This window comes from Odocoileus virginianus, chromosome X, assembly GCF_023699985.2.
Source record: "Odocoileus virginianus isolate 20LAN1187 ecotype Illinois chromosome X, Ovbor_1.2, whole genome shotgun sequence".
Taxonomy (NCBI): domain Eukaryota; kingdom Metazoa; phylum Chordata; class Mammalia; order Artiodactyla; family Cervidae; genus Odocoileus; species Odocoileus virginianus.
Genome location: NC_069708.1, coordinates 28,154,152 through 28,179,518, shown reverse-complemented (window position 1 = coordinate 28,179,518; position 25,367 = coordinate 28,154,152). Strand labels below are relative to the sequence as shown.

Sequence of the window (25,367 nt, the reverse complement as noted above, 5' to 3'; positions counted from 1 at the left end):
TTAAAATGGATGAAAAAAATCAATCGGAGAAAGGAATGAGTGAATTAGAGTCCAATAAAGCTGTTATTTTAAAATGGGGGCAAAAGAACCCAAACCAAACAAAAAATAGGAGAGAATGGCTCTGGGCCTGGTTGTGCCTGGCCTGTGGGGTAGTGGGATACGTGCGCCAGTCCCTCCTTGGCAGCTTCAGCTACTCAAATTGCTCTCTTTCTTTTCGCATTTCTTTCTTGATCAGCAAAAAGCCAAGGCCAGCTCATCCAGGGGGTGGTCAGAGATTGCAGGAGAAAGAACTTCACAAACACACAAGCCACCTCTTCGTTTACTGTAAAATCCTGTTTAATGTGTAACATTTCAGGCACAGAGAGGCCTTGGGGACTAGAGGCAAAGGCAACCCTGACCAACCCCCACTCCAACTTATCTGCCTGCTTCTCCCTCCCTAGCTCCTCCACCCGAGACATGTCCTCCTTTTCCTCAGGGCCGGCAAGCACTGTTCCTCCTTTTCTTGCGTTTGCTACCCTCCCTTCCCCACCCACACGTCCACAGCACCCTCCCTCCACTCCACTTGCCCACATCCCTCCCCACCGATGTGACTCCAGAAATAGGGTATCTGACAGTATGGGGTTAAGATTAGTTTCATAATTGGAGATGTTGTCAGAGCATCCGACCTCTGGTCCCCAGTGGTCCCAGGGAGAGGGAGAGGAAAGAGGAAGGGGTGCGGGCAACGAGAGCTGCCTGCGCCCCCGATAGCCTTGAGTGCTGGCGTGGGTGGCCTCCAGCTCCCCACACCTTCAGGCCCTGAGGCAGAAGGCCCTGGGGAGGAAGGGAAGTAGGGAGGGAAGGAAAGTTTTGATGGAGCAACCCCTAGCAGGCAGAGGCCTGCGCACTGGCAGGGGAGAAGGAGGGGCAGGCCTGGGGCAGGACAGGGGTGGGGGGCAGGATGGGAGGTTGCCTGATCTGTGGCATCAGCAGGCCGAGCAGCGGTCACTCTTCTCGGCCAGCCCAGCCCCGGTGCCGGGGCTGCGGCGCAGTATGTCTTTCAGGGAGCCGTCCTGCTCACTCAGCAGCTTGTTGATCTCATTCTGCTTGTATTCAGGTGAGAGGCGATGGCCGAAGCCCCCCGAGCCCTTGCGGGAGGGTGGATTGGAGCGGCGCTGGGCTCGGCGGGCACAGGCCCGGAAGATGAGGTACACCACCTCGGCCACATTGAGGATGATGCAGATGCCTGAGGCGGCCAGCATGAAGACTGTGAAGATGGTTTTCTCCGTGGGGCGGGACACGAAGCAGTCCACTGTGTTGGGGCAGGGGTAGGCATCACACTTGACCAGCCGCACCATGGCGTAGCCAGGGTAGAGCAGATAAAAGACATACATGAAAGCAGCCTCGAACAGTAGCCGGAAGACCACGCTGATCACATAGGTCCACCACAGTGTCCCTGAGATGTGGACCTTGTGCCTCTTCACCTCCTCCAGGTGCAGGGGGTCGCCATGGCCCTCAAGTCGAAGCATTTTCTTTTCAATGTGCTGCTGGTGTGCCACGTGCATGGCCACGAGGAGAGCTGGGGTGGACACCAAGATGAGCTGCAGAGACCACAGACGCACGTGGGAAATGGGGAAAAAGTGGTCGTAACAGACACTGTTGCAGCCAGGCTGGAGGGTGTTGCAGATGAAGGAAGACTTCTCATCACCCCACACGCTCTCGGCAGCCACCACCAGCACCATGATTCTGAAGATGAAGATGACAGAGAGCCATACTCGGCCAATGGCAGTAGAATGCCGATTCACGCCACTGAGCAAGGTGTACAAACCCGTCCAGTTCATCCTGCCTCATTCACACCTGCAAAACATGAGCCACAGAACAAGCTGTCAGAAAGCTGGGGTGGAAAGCCAGGCTCCATAACACTGCCTGACACCTCCCCCCAACCCTTCCAAGAGCCAGTGACAAGAAAGGAAGAAGGAGAGTCATAGCTTTCCTCACCACTCCCTCTCCCTTGCCAGCCTCTCCTTCTCTTTCTTTTCCTCCTCACTCATTCACTTCATGACTTGACCTCCCTGAGCCCCATCACTCTTCTCCACCTTCATCCAACATTCTTTCCTCTCCTGCCCTTCCTTGCCAGGCCCATCTTGTTCTGCCATCAGCCATCCTCTTTAGCTTCCCCTCCCCCAGCTCCTTAAGTCTGGACCTGGGCTAAACCCAACAAAGCCCCGTTACCTTGGGGAGCGCCTATCCCTGAGGCCACCCAGACAGGTCCCCTATGGTCTCATGTCTATGCAGGGGGAGTGGTCCCTGGGTTCGCGCCTGCGTCCCAATTCATCACCGCCCGGTGCTGGGGAGTCATATGCTGCTTTATACCCAGTGTCTGCACAATGGGACCTTTGTGGGGCTCTGAACAACGCCCTTTAGAATTCAGATCAAACGCCCTGACTTCCGCCCACCCTACACACAGAGCACTTGTGTCCCAGCGCCGGACACCCAGCCTGCACCCACCTGTTCTGTGCCCGCCCGGTCCATCGCCGCACCCACCCCATAGCCCCACCAGAAGAATGGCCACGGCGGGGGGGATGATGGAACAAGGACAGGTGCATGTAAGATGGGACCCAGGGGAACCAGAAGCCTCTGGCCTAAGGCACTCTCCCATGACTCTGCTAGAAACTTAGATTCAGCAGGATTTTTCCTGGCTTAAATCCCTTCCAGGATATGGGTGAGCCTGAGATTAGGAAAAAGAGTGCACTTTTATCAAGCCAGGAACTGTGCTAAGTATTTTCCCATACATTCTTTCTTTTGACCCAGTTAGCAAGCCTCTAAGGACTGCTACCCCAGTCTTTCCAGCTGAGAAAGCTGAAGCTCAGATAAGTTAAGTAACTCACTTAAAGTCACACAGCTGAAGTGTCTGAGTAGGATGAAACACAGAAGTGTCTGAAGCAGAAGTCTAGGCTCTACATGGTACAGTCTTTGTGCTTTTGCAGATGGTGTTCCCCGAAGTATAGGCTAGCTGTTAATGATGACAAAAACAGCAACAGAACAAAGGCTACCCATAAAAACACAAGAAACAAGGAAGTTGCTAACCTGTGAGTGCAGTCCGATCCCAAAGTCATGGAGCAAAGCCTGACCATTCTCTCCTTGAGCCCATACAGAGGATGGCCAAGTGAGGACAAGCCAGAAGGAAAAAGCAAAAGTTAACCAAGCAAGCAAACAGAAGAAGGTTAGAAGATGGAAAAGATAAGAGCCACCTAGCTTTGGGTTTTGTTTTTTTTTAATCTACTATGACTTTCGGGTAAGTCACCAAACCTCTGAGTCTGTGTGCGCATCTATAAATGAGGTTCATACCCAGTGTTATTGTGAGGTTCAATGAAGCAACCTGTAAAAGTTCTTAACCCAGCTCCAATTTCATGGTTGGTGATCAAGGGAAGTAAAACTTTATCAGGAAGAGAAAACAATGTGGCTTGGGGGGAACTAAGTGGTTTGCCAAACCCAATATCCCTCTTTTTTTCTTCCCAATGCTAATGTTGACCTATAGTGTCTGTCTGAAATAGAACAGACCGTTCCGTTGCTGCCCTGCCCTGGGTCAAGTGTACGTTGTGACTCCTGGTTTCCTGAGCTTGCCAGTTGCTCTAGGGAAGAAATTCCCCTCTGTCTCTTAGGCAAGGGGAGAAGGCTTCCTTCTACCTCCCACCTTGTTTGCCATTAAGTTATAAGGAGATCATGCTGCAAGCCAGGAACTGGCTGCGACGACACAAGGCCTGAATGTTGTGGCAAGTTCTGGGTGGTCCTCTCTGTTGTAGGGGGAAGGGGGAGGGTATTAGTAGCTAGAATTAGTCATTAAGTCATGGCAGACTCTTCTGTGACCCCATGGACTATAGCCAGCCATGGGTTGGGTTTTTCTGTCCATGGGTTTTTCCAGGCAAGAATACTGGAGCAGGTTGCCATTTTCGCCTCAGGGGATTGTCCCAACCTACAAATGGAACCCAGGTCTCTTGCATCTCCTGCATTGGCAGACGGATTCTTTACCACTGAGCCACCCGGGAAGCCCAAGAAAAGTTGAGGGAGCAGGATGAAAGAAACTGAGGGGCAAAGGTATAGTTCGAACAAGGTTTCTTCATGAAGCTTAAAAAAAAGCCTCAGTCAGTTCATGCTGTGGACCTAAACCAGTGCGGGAAAAACAGGAACACAGGTGCCCTTTCTCCCAAGCCTGGGATTTTGAAGGCAGAGCTGGTACAGGAGGTACAGTGGAAAGAAACGCTTCATTCAATGAGACCTGTTAGAGTCAAAATAGGGGGTGGAGGAGCATATTGTTAAGAATAACCATTTTCCAAGCCCCTGCTCTGTGCCAGGCCCTTGCACACCATCTCCTGTAAACCTCAAAACAACCCTGAGAGGTAGATGTTAATTGTAACCCTCATGTCACAGATGAGGAAACTGAGGTAGAGAAAGGTGAAGGGACTTATCTCAGTGTCACAAGGTACATGTGGTGAGTACATGCCAGAGCTGGGATTTTTGAGCCAGGTCAAGCTGACTCCCTGGTGGCTCAGTGGTAAAGAGTCTGCCTGCAGTGCAGGAAATGCAGGAGGCGCAGGTTTGATCCCTGTGTCAGGAAGATCCCCTGGAGAAGGTAATGGCAACCCACTCCAGTATTCTTGCCTGGAGAATCCCATGGGCAGAGGAGCCTGGCAAGTTACAGCCCATAAGGTTGCGAAAATTCAGACACGACTTAGCGACTAACGCATATGCACGCACACACACATGCGCGCGCGTGCACACACACACACACACACACACACACATACACACAGACACAAGCTGACTCCAGAGCCCAAGTTCTTTCCCAGAAGCTTTGCTGCCTCAGATACAAATATCATTTTTCTTTCTATGAGTGCTTTTAAGAAACAGAGAGATTGAAGATTGGTCTGACTTTTATCCTCCTCTTGCCCTTCTCTTCTTTCCTATAACTGACAACTCTTCTCCTCTCCTCCCTTCCCAGGGCTTTCAGTTGCCTCTAGATTTGTTCTGTTTCCCTGTCCTTACCTTTCTCTGGCTGTTTCCTCAAGCCCCAAAGCAAACTTCAGCCGTTCTCTTCTCTCTGTCGTTTAGGGACGCCTCACAGACAGCCTGGCCACCCCTGAGTTTCTAGGTTCTTATAGCTCTCCACCTCCCATCTTCTTGAGCCCTCTGGGACATAGCCAGAGCCCCTAAGGACCCTTGTGTGAGCACTGAGATCTCAATTTTTGTTCTCCCTTTGGAAAGAGCTGATCCCTATGTCAACATCAGTAACTCAAGGGTTTCATTTCAAAAACATTCATGGGAGTTACCTGACTTTGAAATCCAAACTGTTTTTGTGACTTTGGGTTAAAGTCCAGGTGTTGATATGTTCTGTGTTGCTCCAGGCATGTTTGGCTCCTGTGTTTAATTAGACAAGATTTCTCTGACCATGTCTGGCTCTGGCCTTGTCTTCAGATCCAGATTTGCCCAAGCACTCAAGCACAGGTCAAAATCAGGAGATTGTCCTTAGTCCCTGCAACTAATATTATACCCACTTCTCAGATAGAGAAGGTGAGGCTCAGTGCAGTTAAACAACTGCACTTCTGCTAAATGGTAGAGTCAAATTTCAAATTTGTTTTCCTCTGACCTCAAAGTCTTTGTACCTTGGCAGCCTCTCTTCCTTTAAGGACACTGCATTCTGAGATCAATTAGATCGCAGAACTCAAAAAAATGTTCTCAGCATTCCTTTCCACATGTGCCTGCATGCATATGTATGCGTGTACACACACGCACATTCAAGTCTATCTCTTTCTGCTCCTACCTCTTTCCTGTCCCTCCTTCCAACTATGGGAAATCCTTGCATCTTTTTGGTTTGGGAAAGAGGGGCCTGGCTTGGCTAAATGAGGTTACACTCAGCCTCAGACTCCATACTCCTTCCCCCATTTCACAGGCAGCCTCTGGCAGGACAGGACAGGGGGCTTTTTTTCAGATTTTCTTCTGAATTTCCAGCTGCCTTCATCGGTTTGGTGCGGCTAAGACCAAACCCCTCCATCTCTCTCCCTCTTCACCTGCTTCTCTTCCCTGCCTCCACCCTGCGGTTCTCCATAGCACCTTAGTCACTGCACTGTTTCCTCCACACTGTCATATGTATTCTGTGGCCAGGCTTGGGTCAGGGCCTGTCTAGCTCATTCCAGTTTTCTCCTTCTCTCACTCTGCCATGATCTTTCCACAGAGCTCCTAGTAATATCAGCTCCCTTCCTCACTGTTTGGGCTATACCCTTTTACTCCTCCATCAACTATCTGACTTCCTGTTGCTCTCTACTTGGGCTTATTAAAGCAGCCACCACTTAGGGAATACCTATTCTGTGCTAGGAGTAGTCTGTTCCTTAACTCTTATCCTCACAACAAACCTGTGAGCTGTGAGTTATTGTCTTCAATGCACGAGGCAATGGAGACTCAAAGAAGCTGAGTAGTTTATCACGCAGCTGGTAGGCCAGTGCTGGAACTCAGATTAGGACTCATGTTGGCCCCTCATCAAAGCCTGGGTCCCTTCCCCATTCCTCTGCCGCATCCTCCTCTATACTTCTCTCCATTCAAACCCATCTTGTCTCTATTCTCCTCTCCTCATCTCATTTTCTAAGTCCATGCATTCTGCCGTGCCATCCCCAACAGCTGGAACAACTTTCAAACAGCTAGGGGGCTACCCATCCTTTAGATATCCCAGTCATCAGTTACTCCAAGCTCAGCTTGAGTCTCCCTGCCTCCCTCAAGAAAACGCTCCCAAATCTTGGCCCGGTTGGCTGGTCCTCTGTGCCTGCCGAGTGCGCTGTATTCATCTGCCTACAGCCCCTATGTTGGTTGCACACCTGGTTAGCCTTCTAATCAGGGAAGGAAAACAGCACCTGGCAATGCCCAGCGGCCCCCCCCCTCCACTGAACCCTAACCCTGTGTGGCAGGAAATGTCTTAAAGATATAAACTTGGCCACCCTGAACCTGAGGGCCCCCCTCCAGTCTTTCTGGGGATTTGACCCTGTGGGAAAAAGGGTGGTTCTTGCCTGGGCAGAAAAGAGTGAGAGCAGAAACAACACTGGGCCTGGGAAAAGGATGAGTTGGGGGCTACAGAGAGAGACTAAGCAAGCCTGGCACCTGGGTAGGAGGTGCCTCAGTCCAGCTCAGAGCGAAACACAGAAGGGATCTAAGTGGCTGAATGCTGAGCCCAGGAGAAGGCAAGACCCAAGCCTCTCCCAACCCCCACTTCTGCCCTCCTGGGCCACACCAGCCCCTGGGCCCACGTCCCTCAGCCCGCAGCTTCCTCACCTGGCTGCTGCTGCCCTTTCCCAGGGAATGTCTGCAGGCGTGTCTGCACTATGTCACTAGGTACTGTCAGCCCAGTCCAGGGGAGGGACAAAGAGTCCAGGGCTGGAGCCAGATATGGCCCACAGCCCAAGAGGAACCAGACAAACATTAACCAGCCCTACCTCCTCCCTCATACAATCATTAAATAAGATTGATCCCCTGAACTCCCCGTGACTTTGGAGAGACAAATCACATAGCCTGAAGTAACTGCCCCATCCCAGAGGAAGAGAGGCATCTTCGTCACCCATGTATGCATGTTTAGCCCAATCTGGGAGACGGAACTGGACCTGGGCCTCAGCCTTCAGACTTCCCCCACCCACTGGCCATAGGTAGATCTGGTGTGTGGACGAGCTACAGAGAGGGCTCCTGCACTGGGTGCCATCCCTTCCAGCTCCCAGCCTTGAAAATGCTGACTGTGGGGAGAGAAAAAACAGCCATGGGCAATGGCTACTGGCCCCTTGAGGCCAAAGTGAGAGATGGCAGGGCTTCCTCCACATGGCAGTACCGGGGTTCTCTTGGGCCGTCTGCTTATTGCTCATGCCCTAAGTGGCTAGGGATGGACCAAAGTGTTTCCAGTCCCATCCCTCAACCCCCAAACCTCTTCCAAATTGCCTTCTACCTTCGGGGCCAAGGCAGTTGAGCCACAAAATGTACTGTGTGCAGCAACAGATCTTGGCAATCATTAAGGTAAACAGAGAATGTCAACCATTAACTGAGAGATAAGTCCAGTTTGAAGGACAGTTTACCTGAAGACCCTGCTAATTCTGTGGCCCGGATGGCAGTGAAGAAATAACTGAAGTCAGCTTTACTGGTTCCCTGCCTTCTGTTCACTCCAGCCCGAGCTCACTGCCAGGTGGAGAGCCAGAACCCCAGCTTCCCTTGGCTATACCCAGGCATATAGGTACATCAATTGATAAGCCTTTACTGGACACCTGTTGAGTACCCAGTACTGGTTACAGGCCAGGGGCAGATGGCAAAAGAGGGGAAACATTCCAGCTGTTCTTAAGGAATTTATCAACTTCCTGAAAAAATGAGACAAAGACTCAAAAGTTGCCAGGTAAATGTCAGTGTATGTTCAGTTATGTGGTTCTAACTTAGACTGCTGAGGGAGTTTGAAGAAGGGGAAGTGAAGTGAAAGTCACTCAGTCGTGTCAGACTCTTTGCGAACCCATGGACTATACAGTCTATGGAATTCTCCAGGCCAAAATACTGGAGTGGGTAGCCTTTCCCTTCTCCAGGGGACCTTCTCAACTCAGGAATCAAACCCAGGTATCCCAGATTGTGGGCAGATTCTTTACCAGCTGATCCACAAGGGGAAGATGAAGATAAATTGAGATAATCAGGGAAGGCTTCCTGGAGGAGGTAAAGCTTGAGTGGAAAAGTGAAGGATGGGTGGGAATTGGAAAGGTGAAGGTTAGGGCTAGCTTTCTAGGGAAGAGGAACACTGAGTAAAGGTACAAAGGTAGGAATGAGTGGGACATGACTGGGAGACAGAAAGGAGGCAAGACTGTGTTGGGTGGCTGTGGACGATACCAGCAGTCAGGTAAAGGGCTCAGAGCAGGAAGGATATTGAAAGTCAGGAATTCCTTCAGTGAGTGTCTGGTAAATTTATAAGGCAAAACCAAGCTTGACACCATGGGGGGAAGGCTGAACGCCATTCTTTGGCACTTGGCAGTTCATGCTGAGCGTACAGGTTGGAGTGGATAACGAGGACTAGCATTTCTGGAGTACTTAATGGGTGAAAGGCAGCGTTCAAAGTGTTTTGCAAGAATTACTTGGATCCTCAAAATAGCTCTCTGCAGAAGGTGTTATTAATATTCCCATGTTACAGGGGAATTAAGGCACACAGAGATTAAGTGACATGAGTGAGGTCACTCAACCAGCAAGTGACAAAACAAGATTTGAACCCAGGCAGTCTTGTGCCAGAGGTTGTTTAGCCACAGCATCAGAGCTGATGAGCTCTACGGGTTCCAAGAATCTGAGTGAGAACTGGTCCTTAACTCTAGAAGGTTCAAAACTAGCTGGAGAGATGAGATATATGCCCAAGTACCTACAACAAGGGATTATGTCCTGAATGACCTTTGTAGATACGAGGGGCCAGAAGGCATTCAGATGTAGGAGTAAAAGGTACTTATTATTGGAAGAGACAGAGTTGGACATGGATCATAAAGAGGATGGAGAGGCCAGGCATTCCAGGTGACAGGAAGCTGTGAGATGTGTTTAGGGAACGGTGGGCAGACCTGTTTGACCAGAAGAGAAAGCTCCTATAACAGAGCTCCTAGGAAGGGAAAATACAGGTCAATATTAGTGTGTACTCATTGTTTCTTAGAGTTCTGGCAGGGTTTCTCTAGGGTGCTTGTAGTTCTAGGCTACAGGAAGTCTTTTAGAGTAGCTTGTAGTGGTATAAAAAATACTGTTTCTAGAATTGACTTGTCCTCTGCCTGTTTATTGCTGCTTGAACACATCTTCTGGAAAGGGGAGAGAAGAGAGAGCATGGGAGGGGAGGAAAATGGAGAGGAGAGGAGGAAAACTTCTATGGTGAGCAGTGCAAATCCATTTGCTCCTGGTAAGCAGCTAAAATCAGCGTCTGCCTTGAATCCTAAGCAGACTTTCCTCTCACAATGGACGTTTGGGGGGAATATTAAAAAAATTTTTTTTACATCAGCCTGTTTACTTCCTCAGATTCACTCAGGAAGATCTTTATTAGATCTTAAAACATACAAGATAAGAGGTTCTAAACATAAGCCTGTTGTCTCCAGCATGGCTCAGATATTAACCCAAACAAGGGCTTTCCTGTTCTGTCCCACCCAGGACCAGGACAGTTGTTGGAAGAAATTGGTTACTTTATTTCAGAGCACATTTCTCCAGCAACATCGTCAGAGTTCAGAGGTTCTAAACTCATCAACAAAACCAGAAAGCCAGTGGGAGCTCTGCTCATTACATCCCGGGACAGTGCCGGTTGCCTCAGCCGAGTGAGGCTTCTTAAGGCTTCCCTGGATGGTCTGCAGCAGCGCTGCCTCGCATGTGGAGTCCATCATCGAGCCTGTTTGGGCCTCATTACCAAACAAAATGTGGCATTTTGTATGGCTTTGATCAATGAGACAGCACTGCTGTATGGCTCAGAAATCAAAGGAGACAGCTTCCCATATAAATGTTGCTTAAGACACACAGGCCAAGAAGATCTTCCCAAATGGGTCCATAGGATTAAGGAAATGGCTAACCCTGAAAATCTACAGAACATTTCAAAAGTTTTCACCCCAGCTCAGGCTGTGGAAGGTTATGCAAACTGTTTCCAGTAAGGGCTGCTAGGGAAAGATGGAAGTTGTCCTGTATTCATAATTGCTCTCGGTTGTCACAAATCCTTTTTATTTATTTATTTTTAAATTATCTATCTATTTATTTATTTGGCTGCACCAGGTCTTAGTTGCAGCATGCAGTATCTTCGATCTTCATTGACGCCTATGGGATTTTTGGTTGTGACATATGAACTCTTAATTGTGGCATGTAGGATCTAGTTCCCTGACCAGGGTTCAAACCTGAGCCCCCTGCATTGGGAGTGTGGAGTCTTAGTCACTGGACCACCAGAGAAGTCCCCACAGATCCTTTTTAAAGGATGTAATTGTATGAATAAGTTTGTGCCTCAGGAATTCATATTCTTAGAAGAGATCAAAAAGGGAGAGCTATCAGTATTTTTCCAAGGGGATTTCTAAAGAACTGGACGCAGATAGTGCACCAATTCACTTGATGTTAAGCATATACCCTTTGCTCTCAGGACAGTTTGGAGCAGGGAACAAAGCAAAATTGCTTCAGCTCTCCCCCTCAAAAAAACCTAAAAGTGTGAAATATCCTTAAACCAGCCCCATATTGTCAGGATGGTGCACTCATTCTACCAACAGTAAAGCCTAAAGGTGAGGTGGTGCTTCTTGGAGCTTATAGATTTCCGGGGAGTAAGAGCGTTAAGCAGCATCATATCTACTCCCTGCAGTTTGAAATTCTTTTTGCCCCCGCCTCCCTCATTTTTATATTTTATTAAGACCCTGGACTTCCCTGATGGCCCAGTGGTCAAGAATCTGCCTTCTAATACAGGGGGCACCAGTTTGATCCCTGGTCCCAGAAGATCCCAAATGCCACAGAGCAACTAAGCCCACGAGCCACAACTACTGAGCCGACACTCTTGAACTGCTGAAGCCCATGCACCTAGAGTCTGTGCTCCGCAACAAGAGAAGTCATCACAATGAGAAGCCAGGTACACACGGCAACAATAGCCCTCCTGCTCACTGCAACTAGAGAAAGCCCGCGTGTAGGCCCACCACAGTCAAAAAATAAAAGAATAAATCTTTTTTAAAAAGACTCAAACTCCTGGGGTTTAGGAATGATCCTGTATTTCACTGATGATCACTGCACCAACGGAGAGTATGCTTGTAAAAGACCCCAGGAAATTCCACATCATTTTAGGTAGCCAAGTGAAACAAGCATAATGAGAAATTGGAACTGTTGGGCTCCTATCTTAATGTTACAGCTTGATGTCCATTTCCTGATCATTCTGCTTTGGGGTACAGGGCACTGTAAGACCCAGGGAGCAAAGCAGGGGAAGAAAATTCCCAGGTTGCATCCAACCCCAAGGGTAGAAGTAGTGTGATAGGGGTGAGGAATCAGAGAGGAGCCCAGTTTGCAGCAAAAAAAAAAAAAAAAATGGGGCCAAGTGTCAAGTATGAAGGGTGAAGCAAAAAGGACACAGAAAAATTTAGCTTGTTCTGCTAATTGTCCAACCTGATGAGCTAACACCCTGCCCATTAAGCTGTTAATAATTTAGTACTTTCCAGTTTCCTTTCTTTATATACACACCTATAATTGAACTCATATTGTATACAAAGGGAACTTCTTTTTCATAGGATCTGTTTCCAGGACTTCCAATTAGAAATGTATTCATCACCTACCCCTTCAAACTGATAATAAAACATGTAAATCAGACCCTACATAGAAGTTCTGAGGCTCATCCTTTCTGTCTAATCTTTGGACTCCTCTGCCCTTCCCCCTGTCAACCAAGTTTGCCAACCATAACACCACGAAAGCCTTATTGAGAATCCCCCTGTCTCAGCAATCACAGCCACTGCCCCAGTTATTTCTTTGAACCACTCAGCACTCCTAGGTCAATACCTAGGGGAGTGTCAGGCTGCTGATGACATCCTGAAAGCAAAAGCTTCTGCTAACAAGTATTGTTCGTAGGAGGGATGAAAGGCTATCTAGGTAGGAAACCGAGACATTTTCCCCCCTATTTTACCTGTCCCAACTGACTCTGTTGACAGTTAAAGGGCTAATTCCTAGGCCCATTCAGATCCCTGAAATCATGAATTTTGATTGCTTTTTGATTCCATTTTGGTTCATTTGGTTGATTTTTCCTCCTATAAAAGACAAGGATGATTGAGCTACTTCATTGTTTCCTAGGAAATGGGTGTTCAGTGGCATTGGATTTGCCAGCATGAGGGCGCTTTTCAGAGTGTCAAGCAGTTATTGATTGCTGAATCTGTGTTAGTGCTTTAATAAACATAAACTGCTCTTTGTCACTGCTGACATTTCACCTCACAGTGTTGGGTATGGGTTGAGCTGTAGCACGCACTGAGGTTTGGCATTATTCCTAGAGAACAACATTGTCTATGAAATTGAGCTGCACACCTTGATAAAGAAGCCCTGACTGTTATCACATGAGTCACTAGAACTTCCACAATGATTTCATACTTATCACGGGCTTTTGGGAAGGGCTCTTTCCCAAGTATTAACCCACACTCTAAATTACGTAGCCATATATGTAACATTGGAGTGTTTCACTCAGTTCCAATGATGCTAAGTTTGTCTCTGAGCCCAGAAGAGCAATTTCTGATGCTGATTTCCTGATGGCTTCTGATTCCAATTCCATACTATGCTGTACCCCTTATACTGAAAATTTGAGTATCAGAAAACCATCAAAACTTAACCTCTCTTCAGGGCACTCAAAGCCACCACACATAAGTGTGAGAATCTTAAACTGAATGGTATCTGAGACTGGGTCTCTACCCTATCTGTTTTCCTTCTTAACCACATTTTTTGAATGATATGTCTATACTTGCCATCTATACTTCATCTGGTATTCACTCTTCAGTTCCACTCCAATCCGGCTTCTGTACCTGCTCCCTACTCCATTGAAATAGTTTTCACCAAGGTCACTTTGCTGCTAAATCCAATGGACATCCCTCAGAACTAGTCTTACTGACTCTGAGATGTTGGATTCACTTGACCACTCCCACCTTCTCTAAACTTTCTTCTTTGATTTTTCCATATAAAAATATATAGCCTCATCCTGTGGCATGTGGGATCTTAGTTCCCCAACCAGGGATTAAACCCATGCTTCCTGTATTGGGAGTGCAGAGTTTTAACCACTGGACTTCCAGAGATGTCCCTCCCTTTTATATTAATCTTTATGTTTGCTGTTACACAAGCAATGTATGTTCCTTATGGAAAACTGGAAAATACCAAAACAATTCATAGAATAATAATAAAAATAATGTGTAGCATCACCATCCAGAGATAACCATTACTGCAAGGTGTGAAATCTTACAGTCATTTTTCAATTAAAATATATACTTATACTTTTATTCTAAGTTGTCATCTTATACTACATATTATTTTTATTGAGATATAATTGACATATAACATTATATTAACTCTAGGTGTACAGAATAATGATTCAATATTTGTATACATTGTGGAATGATCACTACAGTCACTCTAGTTAACATCCATCACCACACAGAATTTTTTTCTTGTGATGAGAATTTTTAAGATCTACTCTTAACAACTTTCAAATATACAATACAGTACTATTTCTACACTTACCATGCTGCTCATTATACCCCTATGACTTATTCATTTTGTAACTGCAAGTGCATACCCTTTGATTCCCTTCACACTTTGACCCATCTTTCACCCCCACCTCTGGCAATCATCAGTCTGTTCTCAGCAGTGCATACTGTTCTATATTCTCTTTCACTTGCTATTATATCATGACTATTTAAAGATGTTGCTTGCCTCTTGGAAAGGAAGTTATGACCAACCTAGACAGCTTATTAAAAAGCAGAGACATTACTTTGCCAACAAAGGTCCGTCTAGTCAAAGCTATGGTTTTTCCAGTAGTCATGTACAGATGTGAGAGTTGGACCACAAAGAAGGCTGGGTGCAGAAGAATTGATGCTTTTGAATTGTGGTGTTGGAGAAGACTCTTGAGAATCCCTTGGACTATAGGGAGATCAAACCAGTCAATCCTAAATCAACTCTGAATATTCATTGGAAGAACTGATGCTGAAGCTGAAGCTCCAAAACTTTGGCCACCCGATGAGAAGAGCCAACTCATTGGAAAAGACCCTGATGCTGGGAAAGATTGAAGGCAAAAGGAGAAGAGGGAGAACAGAGGATGATATGGTTGGGTGGCATCACTGACTCAATGGACATGAATTTGAGCAAGCTCTGGGAGATGGTAAAGGACAAGGGAGCCCGGTGTGCTGCAGCCCATGGGGTCACAAAGAGTTGAACTCAACTTAACTACTGAACAACAACAAAGATGTCTCTAGATATTTTTCTAAAGCGTATTTTTTAATGGCTACAGAGTCTTTTTTGAATTTTCTTACACTTTTCTCTACTGATGTCTCTCTTGTCTCTCTGATTGCTCCATGCTTTTCTTTTACTCTGCCCCTTAAATGTTGATGTTCCTCAGAGGTCTAGTCCCTCTGTTTCTGTCATTTTTCAGGCTCTCCCTGAGTAGGTTCATCTAACCCATGGCTTCAACTACAGATAGATTCAAATCTGCATCTTCAGGCCAAACCTCACTCCTGGTCTCCAAATATGTATATGATGCCCATCTCATCTCTTCTGCTCCCAAATCTGCTGCCCCTCCAGTGTTCCCTTAACCCACTGAATGGTCTCATATCCACCCAATTGCTCAAGTTGGGAATCTGCGGACTCAGTACTAGTTTCCTCCCCTTGCTCAGCCTCCTATAACTCTGTATTTGATAAACAACTAAACCCTGTAGGTTTTGCTTCCTCATATCTTTCAGCTCCTTTTCTTTCTTTCTTTTCTACTTCCACTGCCCTAGTATAGACTGCAATAATTTTACAATTGGGTTAGTAAACCAGTTTCCTGTCTCCCTTCCTCCATTCCTGGCCTCTTCCAATCCATTCTCCAAACTTTCCTCAGAGTGGTCTTTCTAAAATATATATCTGATCATACCCCTTCCTGGCTTCAAATTCTCCATTGGTTCCTCATTGCCTTTAGGATAAAATCTGCCTATAATACCTCTTCCTCATTTCTTTGCCAACTCTCCATTCCTTAAAACTCAGCTCAGATAGTCTGCTCTTCACATACAAAGGCTGAGGAGTGGAGAGAGGTAGCCAGTGGCCTTTTATGCTAAATTCAGGAGTTAAGGTTTTGTTCCATCCACTTTCTCTCTCCCTCAGTTTCTCCTCTTTGCTGTATATCTCTGCAACAGCACTTATCAGAGTCCACCATATTGTCTGTTTACTTATGTGTCTCCTCTATTAGGATAATACTTTAAAAAATTATTTGACTGTGCTGGGTCTTAGTTGAGACTTGTCGGATATAGTTCCTGACCAGGCATCAAATCCATGCCCCCTATACTGGGAGTGTGGAGTTTTAACCAATGGTCTATCAGGGAATTTCCTAGAATAACAATTTTTTAAGGGCACATTCCATTCATATCTGCATCAGTACCCATGTACCTGACATGTAGTAGGTGCTTAGAAAAATTTTGATGAATGACAATTGATAATGATGGAGGTAGCCAACAAAGAAATGAACTTGAGGTTTTCAACCTGTCCTTAAACTGTCAACATGAGAATGCAGGAAGTTCCCCAGAGGTTCAGTGATTAGGACTCTGTATTCTCACTGCTGAGGGCCTGAGTTCAACCCCTGGTCTGGGAACTAAGATCCCACAAGCCACAAGGTCCGGCCAAAATGAGAATGCAAGTCATCTTTTATCTTGCCATTACTCCAGAATTAGGATGATCTGCACAGAGGCCTTAGCTGAAAGCTGTGTCCAGTGCTACTGAGAGACCATGAAGGACTGTCACACATGCCTACCGACCTGGCCTGCATTACCCCTCACAATCACCCACTCTTCCAAGGGAAGTGATCCAAGGAGCTTGATCAAGAATCCTTTTCCATACTACACAGCCATAAAAAAGAATGAAATAATGCCATTTTCAACAAAATGGCTGCAACTAGAGATTATCATACTAAGTGTGGAAAATTCTTCAAGAGATGGGAATACCAGACCACCTGACCTACCTCCTGAGAAATCTGTCTGCAGGTCACGAAGCAACAGTTAGAAATAGACATGGAACAACAGACTGGTTTCAAATCGGGAAAGGAGTACGTCAAGGCTGTATATCGTCACCGTGCTTATTTAACTTATATGCAGAGTGCATCATGAGAAACGCTGGGCTGGATGAAGCACAAGCTGGAATCAAGATTGCTGGGAGAAACATCAATAACCTCAGATATGCGATGACACCACCCTTATGGCAGAAAGCAAAGGAGAACTAAAGAGCCTCTTGATGAAAGTGAAAGAGGAGAGTGAAAAAGTTGGCTTAAAACTCAACATTCAGAAAACTAAGATCATGGCATCTGGTCCCATCACTTCATGGCAAATAGATGGGGAAACAGTGGAAACAGTGGCAGACTTAATTTTTTGGGGCTTCAAAATCACTGCAGATGGGGACTGCAGCCATGAAATTAAAAGATGCTTACTCCTTGGAAGAAAAGTTATGACCAACCTAGACAGCATATTAAAAAGCAGAGATATTACTTTGCCAACAAAGGTCCATCTAGTCAAAGCTATGGTTTTTCCAGTAGTCATGTATGGATGTGAGAGTTGGACTATAAAGAAAGCTGAGCACTGAAGAAAGGATGCTTTTGAACTGTGGTGTTGGAGAAGACTCTTGAGAGTCCCTTGAACAGCAAGGAGATTCAACCAGTCCATCCTAAAGGAAATCAGTCCTGAATATTTGGAAGGACTGATGCTGAAGCTGAAACTCCAATACTTTGGCCACCTGATGCGAAGAACTCACCGATTTGAAAAGACCCTGATCATGAGAAAGATTGAAGGTGGGAGGAGAAGAGGATGACAGAGGATGAGATGGTTGGATGGCATCACCAACTCAGTAGACATGAGTTTGAGTAAACTCCGGGAGTTGGTGATGGACAGGGAGGCCTGGTGTGTTGCAGTCCTTGGGGTTGCAAAGAGTCCAACATGACTGAGTGACTGAACTGAACTGAAGTCAAAAAGAGAAAGATAAATACCATGATATTACATATGTGTGGGATCTGAAATATGACACAAACGAACATATTTATGAGACAGAAACAGAATCACAGACGTAGAGAACAGACTGGTGATTGCCAAGGGGGAGGGGACTGGGGGAGGGATGGAGTGAGAGATTGGGGTTAGCAGATGTAAGTTTTTATATACAGAATGGATAAATTCTACAGCACAGAGAACTATATTCAATATCCTATGATAAACCTTAAAGGAAAATAATATAAAAAGAATATATATATATATATATATATATATATATATCTGAGTCACTTTGCTGTACAATAGTAATTAACACAACATTATATATCAACTATACTTCAATTGACAGAAAGAATCCTTTTCCAGGGAAAGATTAACTCATGGATCATGGTAACTTCCCTTTGCAAATGGCTACAAAGGTGTTCTACTTCTACCTTCTCCCCTCTTTAGGACCGGTCACTGCTCTCTCTAGCTATTTGTAAACCAGCTGGCAAGGAACAATGGACCTGCATTGATCTCAGCTTATTTTAAAGAATATGTGGGACTTCCCTGGTAGCTCAGGCGGTAAAGCGTTCCACCTACAGTGCGGGAGATCTGGGTTTGATCCCTGGCTCAGGAAGATCTCCTGGAGAAGGTAATGGTATTCTTGCCTACCCCCATCCCCCCACCCCCACCCCCCCCCAAAAAAGAGGCTCAAGAATGTGTGGATAAGAATTTTATCTGAGTTGTCTCACCTCTCCTACCTTATCACCCTCAAGCAAACTGTCAGGTTGAACCAAGGCTTCCTGAGCACTTTGTTGAAGATCGGCCGATAGGGTTTCCCAGATTTTTCTTCTCTCAACATGTCACTCCATGTTCAGCAACAGGAGTTGGTCTTGCTTACTTACTAATGAAAGGATATCTCAAGACTTGGCTCCACAGTTTTCTTCTCCTTTCCTTTCCTTTCAATAAATATCTGTTAAGTACCCATTGTGTGCCAGGAACTCTCTTGGGGCCATGGAGGATGCAAAGATAAATGAGACAAGGTCTCATTTGTTGGTTAAATAATCAGCTTAAATACAAGGTAAGTGAAATAAGTGTTAAAAAGAAGTATAAGCAATATGCTGTGGGAACACAGGTAAAAAAAAAAAGGGAGACAGGAACTCACTAAACACTCAGCTATGTTGTCAATTCCTGTCACATACGTTATCATAAAGATTAATTCTGACTGGGGGAATCTGAAAAGTATTCATGCACTAGGACATTTAGTTGGGCCCTGAAAAATGAATAAGAATTTGACAGGAAGAAAATCAAAGTAAGACAAGAGAGAACACTATGTAAAAAAGGCAGTAGGGCATGAAAGTGCATGAGCTGTTCAAAGAACACAGAGTTTTGGGCACAGCTGGGTCATGAAGTATAAAAGGGCAGTATGGGTAATGAAGCATGGAAAGGTGGGCTGGCAGCACATTTTGGAGGAGTTTTGATACCGAGCTCGGACATTTGAGACTTCCCTGGTGGCTCAGATGGTAAAAGCGTCTGCCTACAATGCAGGAGACCCGGGTTCAATCCCTGGGTTGGGAAGATCCTCTAGAGAAGGAAATGGCAACCCATTCCAGTATTCTTGCCTGGAAAATCCCATGGACAGAGGAGCCTGGTAGGCTACAATCCATGGGGTCACAAAGAGTCTGACACGACTGAGCGACTTCACTTTCGGACATTTGAATTTTATATGGTAGGCGAGGAGGAACCACCAAAAGCTTTTCAATGAGGGGAATTACAAGATGGAAATGAAGCTTTAGGGAGATTAACTTGACAGGATGAACTGGGGATGGGGTAAAGGAAAGGTTGCAAGAGTAGGTAGAAGGCTGTGTCAATAATCCAGGCACAAAGTTATAAATATTCAGTCTTGGGAGGTGGCAGCGGTGACAAGTCCAATAAGACAGCAGGACCTGCACCAATGGTGCAGGACAAAGCACATTGACTTGGAGTTCCAGTAGTCCTGGGTTCCAGTCCTGACTCATATTTACAGACTGTGAGGATTTACCTTTCAGGGATTCAGATTTCTTTTCTGAAAAACGTGAAGCTTTGGGAAATAATTATCTTTAAGTTCTCTTCCAGCTCTAATGGCCTCTGGTTCAAAATAATTCACTTGTCCAATATCACAGAACCGTTATTTGGTCCCAGGCAGTCTTGTCCCTACAGGCAGTGTGCTTAACTCCTGCACTACATGGACATTTATATAGGACAAATTGACCAGATTTGATAAGGAGAAGGCAATGGCAACCCACTCCAGTACTCTTGCCTGGAAAATCCCATGGACGGAGGAGCCTGGTGAGCTGCAGTCATGGGGTTGCGAAGAGTCGGACATGACTGGGCGACTTCACTTTCACTTTTCACTTTCATGCATTGGAGAAGGAAATGGCAACCCACTCCAGTGTTCTTGCCTGGAAAATCCCAGGGACAGCAGAGTCTGGTGGGCTGCCGTCTATGGGGTCGCACAGAGTCAAATACGACTGAAGCAACTTAGCAGTAGCAGTAGCTGACTCAGAGAATGAAGGCAGCATTGATATGGTAATGGAGTCAGAGGGAAGCTAGCCTTGTAGGGAAAGATGACATTTCAGACATGCTAAGTATGAGGTGTTGGTGGAACATCTGACTAACTATTGAAAAGGTGAGATAGCAGCTCTGGAGAGAGGCAAGGATGGGAGATTTCAAGCTGGCAATCAAAAAACCTAAAAGCAATCCTAGAAACTGTGCAAAAAGATGAGTTTTTAGAAAGAGAAAGTGAGTATAGGAGGGCAAAGAGCAAAGAACTGTGGGAAGTGAGAAAAGAGTGGAAATAAAGACAAGGAAGGAACAATTGACAGTGAACCTTGAACAAACTACTTCCATTTTATGTCTCTTTTGTCTCCTCATTTGTAAAATGAAGGAGTTGGCACAAGTAAGTGATAAGGCTGAGACGTTCTATGCATAATCAGAGAAGATAGAAGAGAACCGAATGCCATGGAAACTGAAGAAGAGAGTTTCTAAAAGAAGGTTTGAAGAGGTCACTTGCATCTAATGGTGCAGAGTGTCAGGAATTAAGGATTTAGATGAAGCCACTGCATTTAGCAGTTTAAAACGATCCTCTCAAAGGTAAGACTTCTCTCTCACACACACCACTACTTTTCTGTACACTTTCTCTTACCACTTCTAAGCGCAAATATTCTGTAAATTTCCATCTCTGCCCTTCACAGCAGTGCAACCACTCTCCAAGGTAGTTAGGTAAATCAAAAATCTCTGGTCCATATTTTCCTTTCGCACTTCAATTCACATTTCTAATTGCCTATTGGGCATTTCCATAAGTCACTGCAATTTAGCTGGCAGTAAAAATAATAATATTAAACATAATCGTTAACATTTATTTAGTACTTAATCTTGTTTTGTCCTATACAGTAGGCATTTTATTATCCTTATTATGCAGATGAGGAAACCAAGGCTCAGAAATATTTAATAATGTGTCTGTGCTTGCTCAGTCATGTCTGATTCTTTGCGCCCTATGGACTGTAGCCCATGAGGCTCCTCTGTCCATGGGATTCTCCAGGCAAGAATACTGGAGTGGGTTGCCATGCCCTCCTCTAGGGGATCTTCCTGACTCAGGGATCAAACCCAAGTCTCTTGAGCCTCCCGCATGGGAGGAGGATTCTTTACCACTAGCACCACCTGGGAAGCCCAATAATGTTTCTAAGAGCACACAAATGGAATGTTGCAGAACTAGAATTCTTCCTGATTACAGAGCTCGAGAGATTAATAATTTCACTATGATCAATCACCAAGTCATCATCTTTATTTCCTAAATTAGCTCAAATGCCTTGATTTGCTGTTTGTTTCATTCTCCTCCAATATTTTGCCACCCTCTTAGAACAGGTGCTCATCCTCTCTTACTCAGAAAGTTATGGAATTCTCTCAGTGTGTCTTCCCACTTGCAATTGGACTCTTTCAATTCTGGACATGTGACTGATCTAGCTTAAAATAACTCTGGAAGCTTCCCATTATCTCTATTAAAGTCCAAACTCACTAACATGCCCTTTATCTGCACTGAGCCACAAGTCATCCCCAAACATGGCAGAGACATTTCTGTCTACAAGCTTTTGCCTTTGTGTCCCTCTACCTAGAATGCCCTCTCCACCCTCCACCAGGAGAATTTCCACTCATCTTCCAAATCCCAGCTCTAATGTCATTTCCTCTGTCAGGATTTCTCAGATTCCCAACCCCTTCTGATAGAAATTATGCTTCCCTCATCTATGCCCCCAGACCTCTTTGTCTCCTATTGTGTTATAAGCACCTTGGGGACAGTGACCTCACCTTGATCTTCTTCATATCCCCAACAGCCAAGGCACCCAATAATATGTTCTCCTGAGTTGAAAGAAATTGTAATACTCACCTTCTATATATTTGTTATTGAACATATGGTAACTGGTATTGTGGGCTTCCTTGGTGGCTCAGCAATAAATAATCTGCCTGCAATTCAGGAGACCTGTGTTTGATCCTTGGGTTAGGAAGATCCCCTGGAGGAGGGCATGGCAGCCCACTCCAGTGTTCTTGCCTGGAGAATCCCATGGACAGAGGAGCCTGATAGGCCACAGTTCATAGGGTCACAAAGAGTCAGACATGACTGATACGACTGAGTAAGCACTGACACGACTGAAGCGACTTAGCACACACACAACTAGTGTTGCTATTGTGAAAAGAACTACCCAGATTCCGATTTTCAGAAAAAATAGTTAACACTGACATCTTCACATCATAGTTCAGTCTGCATTCTGGTCTCTGCCCCAACCATCAGCTTTCATTATGCTGATAAGTGGTTTCCATATTAGAAAAGCTGCAGACAAACTTCAGAGGGAACTTCTCAGTAGTGTGTGATGCTAAGAACAAATCTCATTTCTAGAAAATTACTCCTTCTTTGGTTTCCATTATATCGTGCTCATGATTTTTGTCTGTATTGTCCTCCTCGGGCTCCTCTGTAGATGTTCCCAGAAGTCTAGCCTCAGAGTCTTCTTGTGTGTGTGTGTGTGTGTGTGTTTATGAAAAAGTCTTTTTAAGAAAAAAGTTGAGTTAACAAAAAAATTTAACAAATTTCACTTAGCAAAATACACCCGAAAGGAAATCACAGTACAAAGAAAGTTTTTAAGTCAAGGCCTCACCAATTCCTACAGTATTAGTAATGTGTCTCAATTTTCAAAACTAACTTATAAAAAGCTTAAACTTAACCTAAGAGATTTTAAATGAAAATTAGCTAGAATGAACAAACATGAGAAATGTCCTCTTTGAATTAGGAATCTAGCACCTTGAGTTTTCCAAAAAAAAGCATGCCTCCCCAATGTGTTCACAATGATGTGCTGTAAAAGATCCACATTTAACATACTTAAAGCTACTTTAACTCAGATAACATCACTCCAGAAGTACACTACCAAAATGTTAATCAACAAAAGCTGAAAATAGTTTTATTTTACTCAATATCACTTGCTAGAAGAAAGTTTGAATAAGAAAACACTTAAGAGGTAATTTTTTAATCCAGATTTCACAAACTCATGGTGCAAAATGGGTCCCCTAGCTTCCTCTAGAGTAATAACTGTTTTTCACTGCTTGTTGGCTGCCTGTGAAAATTTGACTGAAATAGCTCAAAAGCTACTACAAAACTAGTCATATCTACCCATGCTGTTCTGGCCACCATAGCCAGCCCCATAATAGCCACTCACAGACTGGCTCTCAAGACCACTGTAAGTGGACTGGGTTGACACCCCATGCCTTGCATCATCTGACTGCTATATGCCCCATTGCTGGCCCCTGTTGTGGAATTCAAGAAAAGTTCTATGTATCTATGTTGCATGTTTGCCCTGTCTTTGGACATGGCTGCCACGGCTTCTTTATGAGTGGCAAACTCAACATCAGCTTCACCAGTCACTCTTCCATCAGGGCCAATCTCAATGTGGACTCTCACAGGGTTGAGTTGGGAGAAGAAGTTGTAAATGTCATTCTCTGTGACTTTATAGGGCAGCCCTCTCATATGGACGCAGTGTCCAGTGGTGCTCTGGACAGTGAACTCACCATCTCTATAGCTGTGGTCGTATATCCCAGAGAGACAGTAATTGAGGTCTCCCAAACAGGTCGGAGGCGAAGCTCTAGCCATCACTGAGGCTGCTGTACTCCTCATAACCCCCATAGCCTGAACTGTAGGCACCAGACCTCATCCTCTCCAGGCCTGCCTGCTTGATGATTCCAGTATACCCCCTGGCTGTGCCAGGGTGGTCATAGGGCCCCGGCCGCTGCACTGACATGAACTTCAGTGAGGGATCCGAGTATGACCTAACTTCTTCCTGACTGCTATTGAACATCTCAATATACCTGTGCCCTATTCTCTCCTTGTGCTTCCCTAGAGCCTTCTCTGCTAACTCCTGTGAAGCAAACTGCACAAAGGCTTCCCCTGTAGTCTTGCCCTCAGGATCCACAGGCAATATGATCCCGTTTGGCATGATTTCCAACCCTGAGAAGAACTGAATGATCTCTTCCTTGGTGCATTCAAACGGGAGTCCTTGAAGTCGAACAAAACCATCACTGGCAGTGTCACCACTGTTTGGACCACTGTGCTTCAACACCCAATCCATCTCGGTTCTGTGGGACTTGAACACTTCAATGTACAAATGTCCCATGCTTTCCCTGTATTTTTTAAGGGCCATTTTTATATCATCTTCTGATTTGAGTTCAACAAAAGCCTCACCACTCTGCCTGCCTTCTGTACTGTAGATAAAATGAACATCTGTGACCCCATCATGGATCATGCAATCAGAGAGGAAATTCTGCACATCCTCAACACAGCAGGACCAGGGCAGGCCACAGAGCTTGACCACAAAGCCTTCACCTCTCTCAGGGCCCAACATCATGGACACTTGACAGAGCAGACGTCAAACAAGCTTGGGTGCAGCTTTGTGTGGCTGAAAAGAAAGCAAAAACTTAAAGAACAGTGGGGGATGCCCACAGCCAAAGACACTCCAGGTAGGTAACGAATCATCTTGCTTCTCCAACAAGACACAGCGCAGTCCCACGTCCTCCTCAGTGTCTTCTTACTCCAAGACTCTTGCTGAGTGATTTACTTGACTCTCTTGCTTTCAAGTACCATTGTTTGTTGATGACTCCTAGAGCTCTGTTTCAGGTTTTGATGGTTCCTTCCCATCTCCACCCCTCCAGCTCATTCCAGCTATTCCCAATGTAAACATCCATTTCTTTGCAAACTCCCACACTCCTCTCCTGGAATCTGTGCAAGGTCAGTAGATGAATATATCTTCATATATAGTTTACCTTAGGATTCCCCTTGGTGTTGTATATTCTATGTATTTGGGCAAATGCATAATGATATATATCCACCATTATAGTATCATACAGAGTAGTTTCACTGCCATTAAAATCCTCTGTACTCTGCCTATTCATCTCTCCACCAAGTCCAGTCCCTGGCAAGCATTAATTTTTTCACAGTCTCCAAAGTTTTGTCTTTTCCGGAATGTTTTACATTGAAATTTTAAGTATGTAGCCCTTTCCAATTAGCTTCTTTCACTTGTGTGTGAGTGCATATATACTCAGTTGCTCAGTTGTGTCGGACTCTTTGTGACCGTACGGACTGTAGCCCACCAGGCCCTTCAGTCCATGGGATTTTCCCAGCAAGAATACTGGGGTGGG

The 25,367-nt window shown here is 45.4% G+C and overlaps 1 protein-coding gene, 1 non-coding gene and 1 pseudogene across 5 annotated transcripts; 1 reads left to right on the top strand and 2 right to left on the bottom strand.

Moving 5' to 3' along the window:
• Nucleotides 1-314: 314 nt before the first annotated feature.
• On the bottom strand, nucleotides 315-7,396 carry GJB1 (gap junction protein beta 1). 4 transcript variants are annotated; one of them, XM_020883001.2, is made up of 3 exons: nucleotides 7,291-7,377; nucleotides 2,865-2,989; nucleotides 315-1,833 (listed from the first exon to the last, which is right to left on the bottom strand). In XM_020883001.2, the coding sequence occupies exon 3, from the start codon at nucleotides 1,815-1,817 to the stop codon at nucleotides 963-965; it is 855 nt and encodes a 284-aa protein (XP_020738660.1). In that variant the 5' UTR covers nucleotides 1,818-1,833; nucleotides 2,865-2,989; nucleotides 7,291-7,377; the 3' UTR covers nucleotides 315-962. The 4 variants fall into 4 exon arrangements, with proteins under 4 accessions (XP_020738660.1, XP_020738659.1, XP_020738662.1 ...); XM_020883000.2 differs by lacking the exon at nucleotides 2,865-2,989 and having other exon boundaries at nucleotides 7,291-7,396; XM_020883003.2 differs by lacking the exons at nucleotides 2,865-2,989; nucleotides 7,291-7,377 and adding an exon at nucleotides 5,020-5,214.
• Nucleotides 7,397-19,162: 11,766 nt separating this feature from the next.
• TRNAC-ACA (transfer RNA cysteine (anticodon ACA)) lies at nucleotides 19,163-19,235 on the top strand. Its single transcript has one exon. It is a non-coding gene; the product is annotated as a tRNA-Cys (tRNA).
• A 3,780-nt stretch (nucleotides 19,236-23,015) lies between these two features.
• On the bottom strand, nucleotides 23,016-24,682 carry LOC110130783 (heterogeneous nuclear ribonucleoprotein F-like; annotated as a pseudogene).
• Between the last annotated feature and the right edge of the window lie 685 nt (nucleotides 24,683-25,367).